Raw genomic sequence first — 17,982 nt, 5'->3', positions numbered from 1 at the left:
ACTATGAACAAAGACTGGAAGAAGAAAAATGACGAATAAGTAGAACAGTAGAATAGGGAGAGCTGGAGGTATTTTTTCTTCCATTTTCTAAACTTTTTGTAATATTTTATTATATTTTTTTCCTAAAGATTTTAAGTAATCTCTATACCTTCCATGTGGGGCTCAAACTCAGGACCCTGAGATCAAGAGTTGCATGCTCCTCTGAACCAGCCAGGTGCCGGAATATTTTATCTTTAATTGAAACTGATAGAGAACAAAATATAATGATGCTCCGGATGCTCCCCCTGATCCTCATTCTGCCTTCCTGATTATTCTAGTTCAGATCAGGTCACTGCCCACTTTTGCCCCCCCATGCTACCTTGTGTCTTCTCTGCTCCAGGCACATCTTACACTGAAGTACAGGCTGAGATGTCCAGCAAGTAGCCACCAAGGCAGCAATGATGTGTGCTCTGAGAGAGCTCGGTTTTTATTTAGACAGGCAAAGAGACACTCACCTTCTGGAGCTCCTCCTTGAGAAGGAGTACAAGGCCCTCCAGCTGTGTCCCCTTGGGAGATAAGGGACACCTTAATCTTCGGTCGCTTGGAGGTCTTGCTGCCAGGAAGAGGACTGGAAGGATGGTGGCGCTTCAGCTGGACCCTAAGATCCTCTTTCTCTGCCTCCTCCGTTTGTTCTGATGAAATGGGAACTAAGAGATGGAGCTGAGGTGAGGTCTTCCACAATCCAAAAAAGCCCGAGAGACACTGACAGACAGTAGCAGCAAGGGCATGACTGTGTGTCACATACAAAGCCACACTTCAAAGGCAATTGCCAATGATTCAGTCCCACCTCACTCAGGTCCCATCTGTGGTAGACACCATCTTGTCCTGTCAGGGAATGGCTCCATGCCCAACCCTTACCCTGTTCCGGAGTAGGCTCTGAGGGAGGAAGGGAGCTCTGAGTTGGTAGAAACAAAAAGGAAACGAGAAGACACCCTGATCTTGCCTAGCGAAGGCCAACCAAAAAAGAGAGGACTCACTATAGTGGATATAAGCAGTGCTTCCTGGACTCAAACAATGTGATAATTTTCCTCTTTCAAGCCCAACCTCACATCATACAGCTGGGGGACAGTAAACATTCCACAAAGAAGCAGCAGAGAAGCACACTACCCAGTCCTCTCAAAAAAAGAGACTTTCACAAGGCTCTCGGAGTCCTACTCTGTCCTAAGCACCCAAGGTTGAAGATTTGCTTGCCAAATGAAGGCAACAAGAAGGATTATTGCCAGGAATTAAGGGTGGCTTTGAGTGGCTACTAGGCAAGGGAGCATCTCAGCCAAGACAACTTTATAGCTCCTGCCCAAAAGTAACAGGGCAATGGTGGTCCATCTCACAACTAGTCCCCAGGTCATTTGCACTAGTACAGAGAAAGGCCAACTGTTCGCACATGAGCTTCCCCCTCCACTGAATCAAACAGACTCATCCTGCACATGGCCAAGCCTCCTGGACTCTGAAGTTATCCTTCAGGTTTCCTCAGAGATCCCCTTCTTTTTTTTTAATTTATTTTTATTTTAAGTAGGCTTCCCACCCAGCGTGGAGCCCAATGTAGGGCTTAAACTCATGACCCTGAGATCAAGACCTGAGCTGAGATCAAGAGTCACACACTTAACCAACTGAGCCACCCAGGCACCTCAGAGATCCCCTTCTTTTTAAAACCAGAAACCCACTCCAGTCCCTCTTCTTAGCATAGGTAATCAGGGGAAGGGTGGGGAGGAAAGCAGTAGTATATGAGGATGGCGGGCAGGGATGGGGCTCCTGGCCTGGGCCACAGAGAGCTACGCCGGACCACAGGGCAATACCAGCTGGCAGGACCAGTTAGGGGACAAATGCAGTGACTAAAATCAGAATAGGAAGGAGAGTAAAAGGGATAAGAGCTACAGGTTTTATGCTTATTATAAGTGGCTGATGTGCTTGTAGCAGCCAGGATGGAAGCAGGAAACCAGAGACAGGGAGAAAAACACACAAGGAAACTCAGGTTCACAGGCAATGGGCCACAGGCACACATAGGAGAAGCACAGCCAAGAACCACAAGAGACAAAAAAAAGAAAAATCATGAGAGGCCAACAGAAAGTACAGAGAAAAAGCAGACTATGGAGTAAGCAAAACAAGTCAGCCAAGAAAAGAACTGAAGACAAAAAGGCAGAAAAAGAAAAGTAGGAAACCAGAGACAAATGAGAAACAGAATGGGGAAGGAACTGAGGGAAAAGTGGACAGAAGCAGAGAACAGAGCGTGAAAAGGTGAAAGGAAAAGCAATACTCACCAAAAAGACAGGAGGAGGTGCCGGGAGGAAGAGCTTTCCTCACCAGCATATTTTGTTTCAGAAAAGCAGCAAACTGTGCTGGAATGAATCAGAAAGAATTACAGAATCACAGCCAGCCAGAGAAAAGAGAAAAGGAGAGGGAGTAAGAAAAAGATATGAAAATGTTCTAGAAAATGGTCATCATGGGCCCCTTCCAGAATTACTGCATGGGTTCGAAACCTAACTCCCATGGTGATTCCATGGAATCACCTATAACTGAAAATAATAAATGTACCTGCTTCATTTGCCGTTGCCACGATTCAACGAGCAATAGCAAGTCAAATGCCAAGAAGACAGCATGGCACATAGTCAGGGCTCCATAAAAGTTAGCTATAATCATTCCCTCTCGCCTCTGAGCTCTGTCAAAGTCAGGGCGCTAGGGCTGCTGCTCTGCACCATATTCTGGGTCCTGTTTTGAACCCAGGTCACCAATCACCCTTCAAGAACTCCTTAGATTCTCAACTAATTATCCCCTCCATAAGCAGAGCCAACCACTGGTTCTCTCTTCATCAAAAGCCTATGGAAACACCACCCACCCAGAACTTGGCTCTGGCCACCACTTAAGAAGATCCAGGTCACAGACCATCCACGTGCACACTAGAAGCTTGGCCTTTTTTCCTTTTTTTTTTTTTTGCCTTCACAGATCCCCTCACACACTTGTGCTCCTTGTTAGCACCACTCTTAAGGGCACCTTCTTAAGATGCCTGGGTTTAAGTCCTTTGGCTCTACTAAAAAGAAACACAGGGGAAGTGAGCAGATCAGCCTGCTGTCATCTCTACATCTCTCTACTGGACAGCCAGCTCTGGTGCTGCCACTTTCCAGGCACGTGAGACCTCAGATGATACATGCTCATGGATACATACACACACAATGACCAAGGGGCCTTACCTCAGGGCTGCCCAACAGGATCAAAATGGGGGCATGTGGAGAGCCACTGTTTCTTTTCCACCTACCCGCAAAACTCTCCCTTTTCTGTAGCTTTAGTAGCACTCATTGTTCTCCAAACTCTGATCTCAACCATACAAACATTTCCCAGTCTACTCTAAAACCTATCTGCAGAGAGACTGATAAACTTCACTGAAAGTCTCAATATGGGAGGCTGAACCTTCAAGGTGGAAACAAAGAAAGGGCATGATGCCAGTTGAGTTGCCCTGGAATCTGATGAATAAAGCTAATCACCCTGTCCACATGATCTGAAGAGTGTCCTGACTGCAGGAGTGGCTGGGCAGGGCCTAAAACAGAAGAAGTAGCTTCCCCAACTGGGAGTCAGAAAAAATTTTTAGGCAAATACACATGGAGTCAGCTCATAAAGCCTAACTCCCCAGAACACCAATGCAAAGCTATAATTAGTGGAACTATACAACCCCACTAATGCACAGACCTTTTGTGATGTCTTACTCTTGAAAACAATCCTCAGTATTCATTTCAACCTAATTTTGTTTGAACAGAAATGTGGGAAACGGTGCCTCTCACATGTCCCAGAAGTTACAGATGTCAATACTTTCCAAATGCCATATGATGTCACTGCAGAAGATAACCTGAGAGGCCACTGGGCCAGGAGGAGCCAATACCTTGGGCTTGTTTGTGGGTCAGCACAGCTTCTGTCCGCTGCACATGTCTCTTCAGGAGCTGAGAGCTCCCGATTTGACTGGACTTCTGGGCAGAGGTCACTGTGGTCACTTTGGTCTTGGGACTGGAAGTGGGGCTGCTGGACACACTGGAAAGATCCTGAGTAGGGTGAGAAGAGTAAGAGCTGAGCCAATGCTGTTTGGATTTAACCATTAATTATCAAGTCCCCTGGAATTCCCTGGTCAGGAATTCTCCTCATAGCAACTCTAAGGCCTACAGCACTGGCAAAGTAGACAACCATCCCTAAGAACCAAATCCACAGTCTTCCTTCCCCAGCAAAAGCACTCCCTCCCTGCCTACATTACCTCTGAGCCTGAGGGTGAGGCAGGAAGCTTGGCAGCTGGTGAGGCAGGCCGACTGCCCCGCTCAGGGACCTCAAAGGCCAGGTCTCTGCGGGCTGCATCCCGAGGCTTCTTCTTCTTCTCAGCATCCTGATCCCGAGGCTCGGAGCCCATGTGCCCTTCGGTGCGAGTGAGCACTCCAGTCAGAAAGTCCACGATCTCATCCTAGTATGAAGAGGGGCCCAGGCCGCTGAGTCCTTCAGTCTGGGGAATAGGAACCTCCCCAACAGGGTTAACTCAATTCAATCAACCCTGCCTTTGGCGTCAGGTGTGCCTTCAGTCCTTCTCCAGGCACACAGAGCCAGGCACAAATCCAAGCCTCAGTCAAAGACCAGCAGGAGCCTATGCCCCAAGGCCTCTGTGGGGTGGTGTTCTGGGATGGTTGTGCTCCCTCACTCCTCCAATAAACTCTTTCTCCCCTGATGTTCTGTATGCATCTTAGACTGTCACTCTCATTTCCCCTTTCCTTTGTTTATGATTTAGTTCTACCAGAGGCCCCAGTGGATACTCCTTCAGAGCCAAAGAGGCTGCTGCCAACAAGATCAAGCCTAAAGGTTATAGAAAGGCAAGCCTAGCTGAGAAAAACACATAAAGCAACTGTGTACCTGAATGCATCTGTCCACCATGCTCTGAGTCAGTCCCTCTGATTTCTTCTTGGTTTTGCTTATTCTAAGAGACAGAGACAGAGAGGAGAAAATGGCATCACATGGAAGCGAGAATGGGTTTCTCTTCTGTGTTGGTTATTTTCTAGGCTCAGGAAGGAGGACTACGTTAGCCCTCATGCAGTTATCACAACCTCTCTGAACCTGTTTCCATGTCTGCAAAATGGGGAATCATAACACCTCACTCATGGAATAGTGAGGATTACAAAAATAACACATATAAAAAAACAAATAACATGGAAATTGCCTAGGACTGTATACTCCAGAAGTCCTATACCTTTGGCTTCACAGATAAACTCTATCTGACTTCTAAGACCTTATCTAGAAGTCTCCCAACGGAGGCCCAAACCCTGAGATCACTGGTTGCTGTTGAAATGAGATTAGTAGAACAGGAAAGGTGGTCCCAGGTTAGTTCTAAAGGGATAAGAGAAAATGGCCACAGATGGCTGCATTCTCCTCTTTGAAAGCTAGTCTGAAAACCCCTGGCTTCTGACTGGGGGCCTCAGCAAAGAGAAAAACAGAGCCCCCAATGACAGGGTAGAGAACAACATTCTGAGTCTCCAAATTCTGAGACCCTAATTTACTGGCTGTTGGCCTCTAACCTAGGGTAGCACCCTCATCTTACAGATAAGGATCACTGAGTCCCAAAAGTTAAGCAGTTTACCCAAGCTTCTTAGCAAAGCAGCCAAAACTAAATTAAGGTCTCCCAATCCTCAGGCTGATGCTCATGGCATCATGCAAATATGTCTCATAAGCAGCCTCCCGACACAACTCCATGAAGGTATCCCCACCTCTCATGTTCCCTCCCTGCCACTCAACACACACAATATACCTTCCTACAGATAAGAACGTCTGAATGACCAACAAAGACAATCAATTTACATGAAAACACTACCTTGAGAACCAAAGCATTTGCTTCTAGGCCCAAAAGAAGCTGCCAAATGACAAAGACCAGGACTTCTCCAAAACATCTCTGGGTAAGAAACTGACAAGACAGATGGGGGCAGATACTTGCTTTAAGCTACTAGCTAAAAAACACAAATGAAATTAATCTCGGGGCGCCTGGGTAGCTCAATCAGTTAAGCATCTGACTTTGGCTCAGGTCGTGATCTCGTGGTGAGTTTGAGCCCTATGCTGGCCTCTATGCTAACAGCTCAGAGCCTAGAGCCTATTTTGTATTCTGTGTCTCCCTCTCTCTCTGCCCATCCCCCAACTCATGTTGTCCCTCTCTCTCAAAATTATAAACATTAAAGAAAGTTTTTAAGAAATTAAATCTCTAAAATTGAGCATATAAAAAAAGGAAGCCCAATAAATGACACAATCTCTTTTTCAGTACATTTCATGAAAACACAATTAAAGTCCCTACAGGCAGCCAGTCTTATAAGGGACCAGTGGCCATCTCAATGACCAAAGGTGCCCCTTCCAAACTCTGGCTGTTTTTACTCCAAAATACATAAAAGGATGCTTAATACAAATAAAATCTAAGTTCACATACATCCTTAGTAAGGAAAGAAAATATAAAAAATGCCTACCCCAGTGAAAGCACAGTGACCAAGACTGCCTTCACAAGGTCTCAAAGTATCTCCTTCCCATAGGGTAACTACTAATCACAAAGGGAAATATAGTAACTTTACAGTGGAGAAACCTGGAAGATGCCACCTTAACCACACAATCAAGGTTAACACCATCTATGATAAGACACATCAACTTCATGTATCCCCAGAGAAGATGTGCTGAGGGCTTATCACCTCTCGCATTCCTACCAAAAATGCATATGCTCTACCTAATCACAAAAATGTTAAAAACCTACATTGAGGGGCAGCCTACAAAATAACTGGCCACAAGTCTTTAAGATGTCAAGTCATGAAAGACTAAGGAATAGTATCAAATTCATGGAGACTGAGGAGACAAGGCAACTAAAAACAACATGTGATCCTGGACTGGATACCGCACAGAAAAAGGACATCAGTGAAACAATGGACAATATCAGCACCTACAGATTATAGTGTCATACAATGTTAATTTTCTCATTTTGATAATTATACTTTGGATATGTAAGACATCAACATGTGGAAATCTGAGTTAAGGGTATGTAAGAATTTTTTGTACTATTTTTGCAACTCTTTATAAATCTGAATTAGTTCATGTAAAACAGTTCCCATTTTCACGGAAGCAGATTTAGTCTATAGTTACATCATCACTTCACAGGCATCTCTCCAACACTGTAACATGGCTCTCTCACAGCTCTGGGAGAACCTACGCACCTGAGATTATCGTCAGCTCCCCCAACTACCACCAAGCTGTTCTCAGCTCGAATCTTCTCCCGGAAATCCTCCATGGCTTCAGGATGACACTGCAAGGAATTCTGCCCAATGACAAAGAGGACTGGAGTCTTCATATCCAAGAGGGGATCATCCACATCCTAAAACATGTATAAATTTTACTATCAGCCAATTAATATTCACTGTGCACTGACCTGGCAAGTCCACTGAGGGGAGTCAGCCTGGCAACTACAGTCACTAACCAGTTTGGGCGAGGTATGCACCCCCTTACCCTTACCAGCCAATGACCCAGCAATCAGCTACACCCCATGCTTACCCCTCTGGGACCATCCACAGTAAGTAAAGGAAACCCAAGGCAGACAACTGCAGTGACGTACTCCATCACTGACACCTGGAAATAATACAAAAATTTGTCTCAAGGTCAACTTCACTGTAGCTACATCCAGAGCTACCACCCAGAGTCCAGAGGTGGTCCAGACCTACCAGCTATTCCCATCTCCTCCCCACCAGTCCTAATCCTCAAGGGTACCAGCCATAGTGGCAGCAGTAAGAGCACAGGGCACAAGATACACTGTACCACCTGGAGAACTGAAGCCCTGAGAGGATCCCAGTAGAGGGCTGAACCACAGGATGGGAAGTTCAGTGCTTCCAATCCTACCAATTCTCTATACTAATGTCTTGTTCACTTTTTCCCCCACTAATAGCAAATGCAATCAGGAGAACACAAATATTGCTCTTCTTCCTTACATGAAGAAAATCTCTCCTTTTTGAATTTAATAGTTAGCTCCTAGGCACTTGCAGTTGCTGACTAAATTCTGCCATTCCCAGGACCAGGGAGTTTAGGGAGATAGCCCTCTTCTTCTGGTGGCCCTGGATGTCATACTTAACCAGACGACATGAAGCAGCACAGACTTCGCTTATTTGATCCAGTTGAAAACTGGGGCTTTGGACAGGTCAGGGACACTTACACAAGCTAATGTACATAAAATAATAAAGAAAAGGTTCCCTGATGTCTTAGAAAGGCATAGAATATGAACACAACATCAAATTCCAAAGCTATTAAAATTTATGCCTGTTACAATTATCATTTTTTTGGTGGGTTTTTTTTGTTTTTTTTTTAGGTGAGAGAATAGTATTTACATTTGGGGGTGGGGGAAGAATATTTTTTTCAGAAATACATGCTGAAATATATATAAATGAAATGACATTTGGGATTTTCTTCAAAATAATCGGAGGAAAGAGAAAGTGGGCAGGAGTAAGATGAAAGGAGCCTGATCATAAGTTAATCACTGGTAACGCTAGGTGAGGGGCTCACAGGGTTTATTACAGGACTATTCTCCTTTTAAGTTTCTGCTTAAAATTTTCACAATAAAGTTAAAAAATCGTCTTCTACACTTTAAAATGCATTTATGTAGGCAGATCATCTAGCACAGTGCCTGGAACATAAAAAAGAACTCAGTGGTAGCAATCAGCAGTACTAGTATCTATCATAGGACAACCTCCAAAAGAGATGGGAACTACTTACATGACAGGCCACCAATGCTCCTGTATTCCAGCCAATCAAGATAATGGGTTTGTGGGGGAAATGGCTGTGAATCTTTGCGGGAAGAGAAAGCAGACAGTAAGACAGGAGGCTATAGCTGGGTGCAGAACAACCCCAGAATGCTGGGTGTGCCCCAGTGAACTGAGGGCATTCTCACCTCCAGCACTTTGCTTCTCACTGCCCCAATCATATGCTCAAGACACTGCAGAACTCCTACTCCACTACCATTGTTCAGCAGATGGGTGGCTACGGGGATGACCTAAAGGAAAGAAAGTGGCAGCCATACCAGCAGAAGTTAGTTTCAAATCTTCTCTCAATTCTGCCTAACCTACCCTAAATCTCTTCAACCTTGGATAAGCACCATTCAAATTAAAAACCAAAAGAGAGTGGAGGGGATGCTCAACATTTAAGTCCATCCATTTTGATCCCCTCCTGCATTCTGTCTGCTTAGTCCTCCAAGCCTCTATGTCCACCCAGGAGACAGTTCCGCTTGTTCCCACACATACCTTGCCTAAGCAGGATAGCTGAGATTGCCAGAAGCGGTGGCGGCGTGAGGTGGGGAACACGGAGCTAGAAGGCCCAGAGGACGCAATGAGAATGAGAGGAGAGCCAGGGAGTTTGCTCTAAGAAGAAAGAACCCCAACAGAGAACCAGTGAGGAAGAGGTGCTGCTCCACAAAATCCCAAGTATCCCAATACCTTTCTTATCCCAACCAATGCTAATTTCCTTATGAAACTATGCTAAGCAGTATACACAACCAGTTATTAATGGGAAAAGTTAAACAAGTCATTTATTACCCTCTTGCTAAGATTCTGAGACTGGATTCTAAAAACTTCATGGGCCACAGTTAAGTTTTGAGCTGCTCTAACTTACTGGTTTGTTATGAGAAAGCACCCCCACAGCAGGATCCCAGGGCCTCTTCAACAGGAGGGACAAGGCCTCAGCTCCTGCAGCCCCAGTCTTCGTGTTAGATGACACAAGCATCCGGTCAATCAAAGTAGGGATCTAAAAGCAAAAGCAAAGATGCTTCCAGTGTGAAGCAAGAGACCTGTCCACCAACAGTAATAGGGTAGGAGGACAGAACCCCATTATGAGCCACAGACAGACTTCAACTAAGCCTCTCAAACTTTACTCAGGGACAAAAGTACAAATAAGTGGATAGTTGAAAAGTATGTCTCCCATCACTGAAGGTAAATGGATACAATCCTCTGGAAAGGACCCCAGTGATATGCATCAAGAGACTTAAATTCATTCCTATCCCTTTCCCAAAGGATTCTACTTCTGAGAACCTTTCCCAACAAAATATATCAAAACCACAAACACACACATATAGGGTTCGCGGGGCGGGGTGGGGGGGGGTGGGGGGGGAGGGGAATGCAAAAGATAAATTCTCTCTCGATAATAATCAAAAAGATGAAACAACCTAAATATATCTATAAGAGTGGTTAAGCAAATTATCCATATAAATAGATATTAAGGGTTAATTTAAGATATTTAAAAGAATTTGTAGTAACACAGGAACACAACTTTACTAAAATATTAAAAATAAAGTAGAGAAAAAGTGCTGTTAGAAAATATGACAAAATATTAATAGCGATATTTATGGAGTTATGGACAGCTCTTCCCTTTTTAGATTGCTGTATTTTCTAAATTTCTTCAATGAACATATTGATTTTATAAAATTTTTTTTTTTTAAATCTGCATTTTCATCTAGAATACTGCCTTCAAACTTTGGCATATTAAGGAAATCTGTTATTGTGTTCAAAATAATATAACTTATGTATTGTGTATATTGTGATTTATACTCTATCCTATTTTTCACTATTCACCAGAAATGTGACCTCACAGATGTGTAAAAATATAAGTTTCAGACATTCTAATGCTTACACTGAGAAGAAATATCTCTGGGAATTTCACACTACCCACAAAAGGTCAAAGTGACCTAGGGAAAAGGAAAAATTTTTTAATGTTAAAGGTAGTCTTTAGAAAAACAAAAAGGTTTTGAGAAACTGGACAATGAAAAGTACAGTGGTGATGTGGGTTATAAAAGGTCAATCCACAGCTAACACCATACCCAATAGTGAAAAGCTAAGAGATTTCTTCTAAGATCAGGAACAAGATAAGAATGCCCACTCTTACTACTTTTATTCAACGCAGTATTACTATTAGTCCTAGCTAGAGCAATTAGATAAGAAAAATAAAAGGCATCCAAATTAGAAATGAAGAAGTAAAACTGTCACTATTTGTAGATGACATATTATATACAGAAAACCCTAACGACTCCACCAAAAAGCTGTTAGAACTAATAAACAAATTCATGGCATAAAAACAGACACTCAGATCAATGGAACAGAACAGAGAACCCAGAAATGGACACACAAACGTATGGTCAACTAATCTTTGACAAAGCAGGAAAGAATATCCAATGGAATAAAGCAGCAAGTGCTTCTGGGAAAACTGGACAGCGACATGCAGAAGAATGAACCTGGACCACTTTCTCAACCATACACAAAAATAAACTCAAAATGGATGAAAGACCTAAATGTAAGGCAGGAAGCCATCAGAATCCTCAAGGAGAAAGCAAGCAAAAACCTCTTTGACCTTCTTACTTCTTACTTCAACACATCTCCAGAGGCAAAGGAAACAAAAGCAAAAATGAACTATTGGGACCTCATCAAAATAAAAAGCTTCTGCACAGTGAAGGAAACAATCAGCAAAACTAAAAGGCAACTGACAGAATGGGAGAAGATATTTGCAAACAACATCTCAGATAAAGGGCTAGTATCCAAAATCTATAAAAAACTTATCAAATTCAACACCCAAAAAACAATCCAGTGAAGAAATGGGCAAAAGACATGAATAGACTTCTCCAAAGAAGACATCTAGATGGCCAACCGACACATGAAAAAATATTCAACATCACTCATCATCAGGGAAATACAAATCAAAACCACAACGAGATACCACCTCACACCTGTCAGAATGGCTAACATTAACAACTCAGGCAACAACAGATGTTGGCAAGGATGTGGAGTGAGAGGATCTCTTTTGCACTGCTGGTGGGAATGCAAACTGGTGCAGCCACACTGGGAAACAGTCTGGAGGCTCCTGAAAGAATTAAAAATAGAACTACCCTATGACCCAGCAATTGCACTACTAGGTATTTATCCAAGGGATACAGGTATGCTGTTTCAAAGGGATGTAGACACCCCAATGTTTATAGCAGCACTATCAACAAAGTGAAAGTATGGAAAGAGCCCAAATATCCATCAATAGACGAATGGATAAAGAAGATGTGTGTGTGTGTGTGTGTGTGTGTATACACACACACACACATATACATATATATAGTGGAGTATTACTCAGCAATCAAAAAGAATAAAATCTTGCCATTTGCAAGTCAGTTAAGTGTCATCCACTATGTGGATGGAACTAAAGGGTATCATGCTAAGGGAAATCAGAGAAAGACAAATGTCATATGACTTCATTCATATGAGGACTTTAAGACACAGAACAGATGAACACAAGGGAAGGGAAGCAAAAATAATATAAAAACAGGGAGGGGGACGAAACATAAGAGACTCTTAAATATGGAGAACAAACAGAGGGTTACTGGAGGGATTGTGGGAGGGAGGATGGGCTAAATGGGTAAGGGGCATTAAGGAATCTACCTCTGAAATCATTGTTGCACTATATGCTAACTTGGATATAAATTTTAAAAATTTTATTTAATTAAAAAAAAAGAACTAATAAACAAATTCAGTAAAGTTTCAGGATACAAAATCAATATACACACATCTGTCACATTTCTATACACTAATAACTAACTAGCAGAAAGAGAAATTTAAAAGACAATCCTGCTTACAACTGTATCAAAAAGAATAAAATACCTAGGAATAAATTTAACCAGGGAAGTGAAAGACATGTGCACTGAAAAATGTAAGACGTTAATGAAAGAAACTGAAAAAGACACAAACAGATATTTTTGCTCACAGATTGGAAGAATGTTGTTAAAATATCCAAAATATCCAAAATACCCAAAGCAATCTGCAGATTCAATGCAATACCTATTAAATTCCAACAGGACTTTTCACAGAAATAGCACAACCCTAAAATTTGTATGGAACCACAAAAAAAAAAACCCACCAAATATCCAAAGCAATCATGAGAAAGAACAAAAGCTAGACACATCATGCTCCCTGATTTCAAACTATATTATCAGGCAATGGCAATCAAAACAGTATGATTGAGGCATAAAAACAGACACATGGGTGAATGAAACAGAATAGACAACCCAGAAATAAACCTATGCTTATATAACCAATTACTCTATGACAAAGGCAAGAATATAATGGGGCAAATACAGTCTCTTCAACAAATTATGTTGAGAAAACCAGACAGCTACATGCAAAAGAATGAAACTGGACCACTTTCTTATACCATACACAAAAATAAATTTAAAATGGATTAAAGATCTAAATGTGAGATCTAAAACCACGAAACTCCTAGAAGAAATCACAGGGGCGCCTGAGTGGCTCAGTCAGTTAAGTGTCTGACTTCAGCTCAGGTCATGACCTCACAGTTCGTGGGTTCGAGCCCAGCATCGGGCTCTGTGCTGACAGCTCAGAGCCTGGAGCCTGCTTCAGATTCTGTGTCTCCCTCTCTCTTTGCCCCTCCCCTATTCTCTCTCTCAAAAACAAACAAACATTACAGGAAGGAAGGAAGGAAGGAAGGAAGGAAGGAAGGAAGGAAGGAAGGAAGGAAGGAACTATAGGCAGTAATCTCTTGGACACTGACCTTAACAACATAATTATGGATATGTTCCCTCAGGCAAGAAAAACAAAAGCAAAAATAAACTATTGGGATTACACCAAAATAAAAAGGTTTTGCACAGCAAAAGAAACCATCAACAAAACGAAAAGGCAACCTCCTAAATGGGAGAAGATATTTGCAAATGATAGATCTGATAAGGAGTTAGTATCCAAAATATATAAAGAACTTATGCAACTCAACCCCCAAAAATAAATAACCCAATTAAAAAATGGGCAGAGGACCTGAATACTTTACCAAAGAACGCATGCACATGGCCAATAAACACATGAAAAGATGCTCAACATCACTAATCATGAGGGAAATGCAAATTAAAACCACAAGGACTTACCACCTTATACCAGTCAGAATGGCTAATATCAAAATGACAAAAAATAACAAGTGTTGGCAAGGATGTGGTGATAAGGGAACCCTGTGTGCACTATTGGTGGGAATGTAAATTGGTGCAACCACTGGGGAAAACAATATGGAGGTTCCTCAAAAAATTAAAAATAGAATTACCATATGAACCAGAAATTCACTGCTGGGTATTTATCCAAAGAAAATGAAAACACTGGAGTGCCTGGTTAGCTCAGTCAGTTCAGAGTCCAACTCTTGATTTCAGTTCAGGTCATGATCTCATAGTCGTGGGATCAAGCCCCATGTTGGGCTCGGCACTGAGCATGGAGCCTACTTGGGATTCTCTCTCTCCCCCACTCTCCTGCCTCTCCCCTGCTCACACACACTCTCTCTAAAAACAAATAAACATTAAAAAAAAAAAAAGAAAAAGAAAACACTAATTTGAAAAGATATAATAAGCACCCCTATGTTCACTACAGCATTATTTGTAATAACTAAGGTATGCAAGCAACCAAGTACCCACCAACAGATGAATGGATAAAGATGATGTGGTATATATATAATGGAATATACTCAGCCATGAAAAAGAATGAGATTCTGCCATCTGTGACAACATGGATGGACCTGGAGGATATTATGCTAAGTGAAGTAAGTCAGAGAAAAACAAACACCAAGTGATTCCACTTATATGTGGAATCTAAAAAACAAATGAACAACCTACAAAACAGACTCATAAATACAGAGAACTGGTGGTTGCCAGAGGAAAGACAGTTGGGGGACAGGCGAAATAGGTGAAGGGGATTAAGAGATGCAACTTCCAATTATAAAATAAATTAAGTCACAGAGACGAAAAGTACAGCATAGGGAATATAGTCAATAACACTATAATAACATTCTATGGTGACAGATGGTGACTACACTTACTGTGGGGAACACTTGAGTAATGTACAGAATTGTCAAGAAACTATGCTGCACACCTGAAACTATATCCCAATTATGCTTCAATAATAAAAATAAAAAATAAATTTTAAAAAATTTTAGACAGAACCTGATAGTCTAAGAAGAATCTGAGAATAGAGGAACCACTGCTGAGAGTGCAGCCTAGAATGGACAGTGCTCTGGAAAACTCCCCACTCTGCAATCCTGTACTCCAAACAGCTAAGTCGGCTTCTTGCCTCCTTCTCAACACGCCTCCCTGTTAAGTCCTTTGTCTCCTCTGTGGTAATTCTTTTCTCATCTGACCTCAGAGGTGACTCAAACCACCAGCTGCAGACAGGACTAGAGAGGCTAAAGTACATTTTGGTTTTCAAGCCCTACGCTCCATCCTGGAGACAGCAGGACTGAAGACATTTATACCAGACAAAACGTGAAATGATAACACGTCTCCTATTTAGCTTCAGTCATGTCCTCCAGGCTGACCAGGCAGTGACCTTGCCCAACCCCACTTCCTGAACCCACAGCAGAGACTGCTACCCTAGGACAGGACAGATGCCAATCACAGCCTTACCTTCCCTTTCAGTGTCTGCAAAGCATCCAGGTAGGCAGCCAGCATGGGCAGACTCAAGGTCTCCACCAGGGTGGTATGCAGCCACTGGATCAGTTTGGTGTCCCAGCTCACGCTTGCGAGAGCCTGCCGCACTCTCCTCGCACACTTGTCCACAGCAACACGGCGTAGTACTGGCTCATTGCAAGCCTGGATGATGTAAGTGAAGTGATAACACGTGAAGGGCCACCTTATTAACAACTGGAGTAGGTAGGGGGATCGTCAAGGTAGTCAGCCAGTAAGGCTGAACAAGGCAGAGCCCTTCTAGAGTCTTACCCCTTCATTGGCCAAGCGGGCAAGCCGGTCAGACTGCAGGGCTTTGAGGATCTTGTTAAAGAGCTTGTTCTGGGCCATTGTCCAACCAGTCCTATAAGAGAAACTCTGAGGAATTAAAGTCAAACTCCAGAGACACTCCTCATGCAAGTACACTGTACAAAGATTACGCCACTTTTTTTTTTTTTTTGTCTCCACTGTGAAACAATATAACTCAAAGCAGCTTTAATCTAAGACCACTGAGCTAAAGCACAAGACCTAGATTCTGGTCCCAATCCTGCCCATAAGTCACCTTAGTTTACATTTATATTAATATATATACTACAAGTCAAAACCAGTTATGAGTGAAATTTTTTCAGGGCTAGCAAAGTTAATTATCTAGAGGCTAAAATAATCCACTAATAAAAGCATGGCACCATTGCACAAATATATTTGAATTTCAAGAGTTTCAAGAGTTTAATATTTCACAAAAAAAGACAGCATGAACAAGCATTTTAGTGTACTAAAACCTCAGACTAAGATAAGAGGCCTATTTTAATTAGCTTTAGGGGGCGTCTAGGTGGCTTAGTCGGTAGAGCGTGTGACTTTCAATCTCGGGGTTGTGAGTTTGAGCCCCACGGCGGGTGTAGAGATTACTTTAAAAAACATAAATAAATAAATAAGTAAATAAATAAATAATAAATTAGCTTTCTTTTTTAAAGTAGTCTTCACACCCAGTGTGGACCCCAACACAAGGCTTGAATTCACAATCCTGAGATCAAGACCTGAGCTGAGATCAAGAATTGGATGCTTAGCTAACTGAGCCACCCAGGCACCCCAAAAATAATGCTTTAGGAATATAACAGATGACGCTTTTCTCCCACTCCCTAATATTCCACCCCACACTACCTCTCTCCATTTTCTGTGTATATTTTTAGTATTTTTCTGTATACTACACAATTAGCAAATTAACTTTTGAATGGTCTGTTCCATGTAAGTTAGTACTGAACCATCCTCACATGCCACTGGCATACACACTTCTACTTTGATTAGGGAAGGCTTTGTGTATTATCCTCCAACTTAGCTGTAAACTCCCTGCAATTAGAAACTAGTCCTCCTGCTCTTGTTCCCACCTCATCACACCTCATTGCAAGGGGCTTTTAAAGCCTCCTTCAGCCCATTCCTGGCAATCTTAATGACTCTGATACTCCCAACTCTGGTCAGTAATCTTCGTAAAGAGATTAAGAGAAAGTAATAGATGCCCAATCAATATTTATTAACTCCCACTGCCTTAAAAAAAAAAACCACACACACACAAAAAAACTGGTGATGAAGTTACCTTTAAAAAAACAATTTAAGTGGATGCCAGACCCAAATGAGAACCTGGAATGAGATCATAGCAGCATTTCAATCAGTAGGGTTAAAGTAAGTAGCGCTGAGATGACCACTAGCCAATAGGAAGAAGAAAATCTGGACACCTACGTATCACTCTTTATACCAAAATAAATTCTAGGTAGAAAAGTTAAATATTAAAAAATATAAAGTTACAAAAGGAATAGGAAAAAAGTGGCAAATATATATTTACCCAGAATGAGCGAGACATTTCTAAGTATGACCTAAGACCTAAACAGAAGCCATAAAAGAAAGATAAATATTAAAGATATAAAGATTAATAAAAACTTCAAACTTCTGTAAAGGAAAACACTAAACTATCATAAACAAAGTCAAAACGCAATGGAAAAAGTACTTGCCATTTCATTAAAATAGAAAAAGCCTCCAGAAAATTAGTGAGGAAGTGACAAAACACTCCAAACAAAAACAATGGGCAAAGAAAATGAAAAGGCAGTTCACACAAAAAAAGTAAACTCCCTTCAAAATCAAACATGCAAATTAAAGTCATAAAACATTATTTTTCACCTATCAAATGGGTGAAGTTACAAAGTTATCAGGTTATTAAACATTAAAGTTATTAAAAGTTATTGAAGATTAAATAAATATGCAGTTATTATTTAGTGACTTAAAAGTTATTAAGAAGTTTACTAATACTCTGTGTTCTGAGAATGTAAGAAAATAGGTCTCTCCATAGTTTGTTGATGGAAATATAAATTAGTACAACCTTTTGGAAAGTCAGTTTGGAAAATCAATTACGGGGGAAAAAGAAAATCAATCAAAAAACCTAAGTCAGATCATGTCACTCTGCTCAAAGGCCTTTAGTGGCCCCATTTCAA

The 17,982-nt window shown here is 41.7% G+C and overlaps 1 protein-coding gene across 9 annotated transcripts in view; it reads right to left on the bottom strand.

Annotated features, from left to right (window-relative positions):
- The window catches only part of KANSL3 (KAT8 regulatory NSL complex subunit 3), a 43,303-nt gene that overhangs the window by 13,097 nt on the left and 12,224 nt on the right, over window positions 1-17,982 (bottom strand). For 5 of the 9 annotated variants that reach the window (XM_047067640.1, XM_047067639.1, XM_047067642.1 and 2 more), the window contains 12 exons: window positions 15,779-15,869; window positions 15,467-15,652; window positions 9,664-9,795; window positions 9,297-9,413; window positions 8,948-9,049; window positions 8,773-8,844; window positions 7,564-7,638; window positions 7,230-7,387; window positions 4,909-4,972; window positions 4,268-4,468; window positions 3,905-4,061; window positions 495-686 (listed from right to left, as the gene is read on the bottom strand). In XM_047067640.1, coding sequence (XP_046923596.1) covers window positions 495-686; window positions 3,905-4,061; window positions 4,268-4,468; window positions 4,909-4,972; window positions 7,230-7,387; window positions 7,564-7,638; window positions 8,773-8,844; window positions 8,948-9,049; window positions 9,297-9,413; window positions 9,664-9,795; window positions 15,467-15,652; window positions 15,779-15,869 — 1,547 coding nt within the window. Of the gene's footprint in view, window positions 1-494; window positions 687-2,294; window positions 2,373-3,904; window positions 4,062-4,267; window positions 4,469-4,908; window positions 4,973-7,229; window positions 7,388-7,563; window positions 7,639-8,772; window positions 8,845-8,947; window positions 9,050-9,296; window positions 9,414-9,663; window positions 9,796-15,466; window positions 15,653-15,778; window positions 15,870-17,093; window positions 17,138-17,982 lie in introns of all 9 variants that reach the window. The other 4 variants (XM_047067647.1, XM_047067648.1, XM_047067645.1 and 1 more) reach the window with 2 other exon arrangements.

The sequence above is a fragment of the Lynx rufus genome, unplaced genomic scaffold (assembly GCF_022079265.1).
Source record: "Lynx rufus isolate CCGP_SWC_20201006 ecotype Redwood Valley unplaced genomic scaffold, mLynRuf1.p SCAF_8, whole genome shotgun sequence".
NCBI lineage: Eukaryota > Metazoa > Chordata > Mammalia > Carnivora > Felidae > Lynx > Lynx rufus.
The sequence above is the reverse complement of the archived record's forward strand: the minus strand, read 5'-3'. Positions and strand labels throughout refer to the sequence as shown.